The sequence below is a fragment of the Marmota marmota genome, unplaced genomic scaffold (assembly GCF_001458135.2).
Source record: "Marmota marmota marmota unplaced genomic scaffold, marMar, whole genome shotgun sequence".
Taxonomy (NCBI): Eukaryota; Metazoa; Chordata; class Mammalia; order Rodentia; family Sciuridae; genus Marmota; species Marmota marmota.
Window position 1 is genome coordinate 12,840,565 of NW_026000249.1, and position 5,853 is coordinate 12,846,417.

The 5,853-nt window shown below is 36.5% G+C and overlaps 1 protein-coding gene across 1 annotated transcript; it reads left to right on the forward strand.

The window, feature by feature from the left end:
* The first annotated feature begins 257 nt into the window (after positions 1–257).
* Positions 258–1,712, forward strand: LOC107144355 (E3 ubiquitin-protein ligase RNF168-like). The gene has a single exon (XM_048796378.1). It carries the CDS (start codon positions 258–260, stop codon positions 1,710–1,712), a length of 1,455 nt encoding a protein of 484 aa, XP_048652335.1.
* The last annotated feature ends 4,141 nt before the right edge of the window (positions 1,713–5,853 follow it).

Sequence of the window (5,853 nt, forward strand, 5' to 3'; positions counted from 1 at the left end):
TCACTGGTTTGTAAGTTCTCAAATGTGGCTGACAGAAAGGAAGCCGGCATGCTGAGGATTGACAGACTGGGGTGGGGCTCGGTGGGATGCGGCACCACAAAACTCCAGCACACCCCACAGTAGGTGTCAAACGGAAGTTCCGGTTTCTCAGCGGAAACAGCATTTTTTCTGAGCCGCGGCCTCGTGGCGAAGCAGTTATTTGACGAGAGCTTCTTCGTCTTCGGCTACTGATAAGTAGACCTTGTCAACAGATTGAAATGGCGCTATCCAAACACGCCATTCCTTCATTGTCCGAATACCAGTGCCAGATATGTCTGGAAATTCTAATAGAACCTGTGACTCTGCCTTGTAACCACACGCTGTGTAAGCCGTGCTTCCTGTCGACCATGGAAAAGGCGAATTTATGCTGTCCTTTCTGTCGCCTCTGGGTATCTTCATGGACTCGGTACCATACTCGAAGAAATTCTCTTGTCAATATGGAACTGTGGGAGATGATTCAAAAACACTACCCAAAGGAATGCCAGCTCAGAATTTCTGGGCAAGAATCAGAGAAAGAAGTTGAAGACTACCAACCAGTTCGCGTGTTAAGTACTCCCGGGGAACTGAGAAAAGAATATGAAGAGGAAATGAGCAAGATGGAGGCAGAGCGTCGGGCCCGGGAAGAAGAGCAATGCAAAGCTAGTGAAGAATACATACAGAAATTGTTGGCAGAGGAGGAGGAGCTAGAGAAAAAGACAAGACGGAGGCAGAGTGACCTGGACTTGAAAAAGGAGGAACAGGCAAGAAACCTAAGCGCCAACAGTTCCTCTGACGGAAGTATCTTGGCTTCTCCTCTGAATTCTGCAGAATCTGAACCAGTTGCAACAAAGTCACAAAAGAAAAGAAAGAACAAACAAAGACATATTGAAGACAGGTATTTGTCACCTCTGCATCAATTTGAGCCAGCATCACAGTCTGAGGTTGTACGAGAAGTCAGAAAAATCTACGTATCCAAAAACATGGACAGTGATGGTAAAAGCCCAATGCAGCAAGAAATTGAAGAAAACATGCCAACAGTTTCTTCACGAATAGGCCTTGAAATTAAAAAACAAGGTGCAAAGTCTTCCATGGAGACACCTGTGCCACTGTTGTATGTCTCTGGTATGGAAAAACACCTTGAAGGTAAAGCCCAAACCAGCCCAAGCTGTTGTCATAAAGAGTTGTTTGTCGTGCTTGAAAGACTTAAACCTGGAGCTCACCACTCTATACAAGCTGCAGTCAAGCCTTATGGCAAAGCTCAGAGTAAGAGCACTACACCGAAAACTGGAAACAACACCTTTGAGAAACAAAAAGGGTCTCACCTACTGATCAGCAAAAATATTGCCAAAAGAAAAAATGAGGAATCTTCATCTGAAGCAGTCAACAATCCACGCCGTTCTGCAAAAAGAGAACTGTTCCAGAAATCTCCCTCGGATGAAGAGGAATCAGAAGTAAGCTTCACCCAAAAAATGATGACTTTGGAGCACCAACTTTTTGAGAGACATAAACAAGAAGAAGAGGATAGGTTGTTGGCGATACAACTTCAGAAGTCTGTGGATAAACAAGAAATGTATCCAAATCGGCAAAAAGGATCCCCAGATGGGTATCCTTTGCGAGCTGCATCCTCATCTCCATCCAACTTGGTAAGAGAAGGGAAGTCCAAAAAAAAAAGTCCAGAAGATAAACTGACATAAGGTATTCAACAGATTAAAATGAGCACCCTTCTTTTAAGATCCAGGTGAATCGGATCAAAAAGATACGGACAACGACAAATTCTACTAGAGGTAATTATAATCTATCTAAAAGTGCTCATTTCTTACAGAAAAAATGTTTCTCAAAAGTGTGAGAAATATACAAAGTAATACATGGGTAAAGGGAGTATTTTCTGCTGTACTGAAGCTGTATTATGAAGCTGTCTGTTCTGTCAGAATCCTTAAAAATTTATGGTTTAAAGCTTTATGAAATTGTCATCTGTTCTGTAAGCAAACACAGTCTTTAAAGGACCATGCGATTACAGAGAATGTACAAATATGTTTCTGTAAAAGGGAGTAATAAGGATCCATATCATTTCTGTTATTAATAGCTGTTTTAGGTGTAACTTAGTGGCAAGGTGCTTGTCCAGTATATGTGAGGTCCTAGGTTCAATCCAGGGCAAAAACATAGCAACAGAGTAAATGCCAGAGCTATGTTGCTGTCTTTTAAAACAGCCACTCTGGGGCCGGAGAGATGGCTCAGTTGGCCCTGGGTTCAAGCCCCAGCAAAACACACACACACACACACACACACACACAGCTATTCTATTGTATTGCTAACAGCTGTGATTAACTAAGTTTGATTCTTATGGATATAAAAATATCTTTCACTTTTGTTCTCTATTCCCAATTCATTCACTAATTGTTACTTGTTAAAAAATTTTTTTTAAGAGTTTGTGAGTGTAATAGTGCTGGAGCACTTCTTGTGAGGTGCCCTGGGTTTCTTCCCCCAGCACAACCATCAATACGAACAAACAAAAAATAACACAATAGAAAAATGAAAATTTACTGTGAGAGCATTATATCACAGTATTTTTTATGTTGTGAAACTTGAAACACAACTATGTATTTATTTCCTTATAGTATCATTTATGTTGATATTGAACTTTTGTTTATAGACAGAAATAGAAAGCAAGATACTTGCATTTTGCCCTGTCTTATCCTGAAAATTAAATCAGAAGACAGTGTTTTTGTTTTGTGAAGTTTAACTTGGAGACTTTTTGATCTTTTGTTTAATTAATTTTAATTTATAGCAAACAGCTTTAACAGCATTTCTGCTGTTGTCCAAGCATACATCCTTTTGATGTAAAAATATGATAAAATGTCCTCAAAGTAGATCTAGCTTACATTTGTGTTTTTATGTTATTAAAGTTTTTTCTTTGACTTGGGTAAATGAAATTGTTAATTTTTGTATACTTGACAGATCTACATTTTTTGGTGCATAATTATATGTACTGTAGGTTTTATTATATGAGTTATATTTGATAGACTGGGTGAATATGTGAAGAATTCTGTATTAGTTTAAATTTTAGTTTTGCTTTTTCTCAGAAAAAAATGCATTGCATTGATTGTGGTGATGTGATATAATCAGAAAGTAGGCAAGTTTGTCTAAAACAAACTAAAGTCTGCTCATCAATTTTTTTCTAAGAGCTATTTTACTATATGTTTTAGAATAGACATTGTTGGAACTCCTCAAATTAAAAGGGTTATAAATCTTAGAATAGCCCATTGTGTTATGTATTTTTTTATTTAACTAGGATATGTACATTTTTTATTTAACTAGGATATGTACATTAACTCTTCATTTGTCCAGAAGAAGCTTTCCTGACTGAAGTCGATTCTAAGATAAACTTTAATTTCCCAATTAGTATATATGACTTTTTGTTAATAATGAAATTTTGTTTTGATTATTAGAAGGTACTGCTATGTTTTCTTATTTTGTTGGAAGGGCATGAAAATGTTTTCTCATAGTTATGCAAATGTTGTGAATCTGAAAATTAAAAGAATTATTAAAAAATAAAAACTTCTTATGTGTTCCTTGAGAGTGAAAAAACACTAATAATCCAGAACCAATTGTTATATCCTTTATAATTTGCTGCATCTCATTACTTAAAGTCCTGTATTAAAAATTAAAACCCATAGTTCTTACTCCTGTATTGGTAGATGGTAACAATTTTGGGTTAAGATTCTGACCTCCAGAATGGCTTGAACAAATTAATTAAAAAGACAAAAGCAATTTCATTTCAATCTCAGGAGAATTCAAAGAAAGGAAATTAACAAATGTCATTTTTCATCTCTCAAAACAGCAAAGATGAATAAAAAAACAGCAAAGGTGTTTTTACAAGGAAAGACAAAATAGCAAAGTTCAGAAAAATTGCTGATAGGTGAGTTTGTGTAACTGTTCTAGAGGCTTATGTAAAATACATATAGAGCCAGACGTAGTGGTACTTGCTTGTATTCCCAGCCATTAGGGAGGCTGAGGCAAGAGAATCACAAGTTATAAGTCAGCCTTAGCAACTTAGAGAGGCCCTAAGTAATTTAGTGAGACCCTGTCTCAAAATAAAAAATAAAAAGGGCTGATGTGGTTTAGTGGTTCAGTGCCCCTGTATTCAATCCCAGTACCACAGAAAAAGCAAATAAGTAAATAAAAATAAAATACATATTCAAAGCCTTCATACTATTGTATACATATTATTTAACCTAAATAGTTCACTTCTTTACACTTTGCCTAAGGAAATAATTTAGGAGTCAAATGTTTTAGATATTTAGGATAGTTCCTTCAGCACTGTTTATAATAGCAAAAAAAAGGTTCTAGAAAAAGCTTCATTGCACAGCAACAAATGGCTAATTATATAATACATAATATATACAATAGTATGTATTAGATCTCTTAACTGAGCTCCACTTAACATACCCACAAAAGTTCCCAGAGCCCCCATTAGCCACCTAGACTCACCAGTTCCCACCATATTATAGGTAGTTATGAAAAATATACTGAAGGACCAGGTATATCTTTGGATGATATTACAATGTGCAGAAACAGGCTACTATAGTATAGCACTGGCTTGATCCCATTGAGTTAAATTGCATGCCTCTGAGAGAAAGCTGTTTGTTCCCAGGACTTTTTATGCCAGAGGTGAATGATATTGTGATTTTAATAAAATTACATAAATTAATATAAAAAATTTTAAAACACTCTAGCTAATTCCAAGTCAGAGGCACATTTGTGACCTGGAACCCATACCAAAGGAGACTATTTTCATCTCAGGAACAGCATTTTCAAAGATTTCTTTTTCCTTCTATGTAGTGTTTTGTTGTTGTTTTGATTTGTTTTGTTTTTTTTTTTTTTTTTTTTTTTTTTNTCCAATCAGCTAGCTTATGTATTTTGATTGGTGACATTAGGCCATTAACATTCAGGGTTATTATTGGACATGATTTGTATACCCAGCCATTTTTGTTTTTTTTTTTTGGTCTCTTCCAAATTTGATCATGTTTTCCTCCCTTCAGGTAATAAACTGTCTTGTCTTGGCTGCAGATTAATAGGAATGCTGGCTGGGGTTGTAACTCAACGTAGAGCACATGCAAGGCCCTGGTTTTGATCCCTAGCACACACACACAAAAAGTTTGGAATGCCTTCCTTTCCATTCCTAGGTGATATTGTAATATTGGGTTTGAGCAAGTTACTTAACCTATATGTGCTTCAGTTTTCTGAGTGGACTAATCCTACAAAAGTTACAGAACCTGCCTCACAATGCTGATTGGAAGAAATAAATAAGCTAATACATGTCAAGTACCGAGGGTGGTGTCTACCTAGCATATGGTAAGTGCTCTATAAGCTCATTCAGCTATTATTTTAAAATCAGATGTATCCTGCCCAACCCCTAGCACAGTGTGCTGAATAACTGTCTAATGAATGAAAGAATGAACAGATGCTCCTGTGTTTCTTCATCTATGCCATCTCTAAATACCTCCTAATGGAATTTTAAAACTAAATCTTCCCACAAGTCTTTGCAGATGCCATATCCTTTGTTGGATCCTTTCACTCTAATTTTTCATACACCCTCTGCTAAAAAAAGCTGAGAAGTAAATGGAAGCAAATACAATCATGTAAGGTTGATGGGGTTTTAGATGACATAGGGGAATTGGTCAGGTTTAGAGAATGTCATCCAATTACCCTGGCAGGAAATTGTTGATTGCTGCAGTATGAGTAAGAAAAGAATGTGTCCAACTGTATATAAAGGCATTCTGCCCTAATTCCTTTAGTAGATAGGGATGGAGGGCCAACATGTAGGTTCACAATTAA

Excerpts from the sequence above, each read along its gene's own strand:
- LOC107144355 (XM_048796378.1), top strand. The coding sequence starts at position 258 with ATGGCGCTATCCAAACACGCCATTCCTTCATTGTCCGAATACCAGTGC.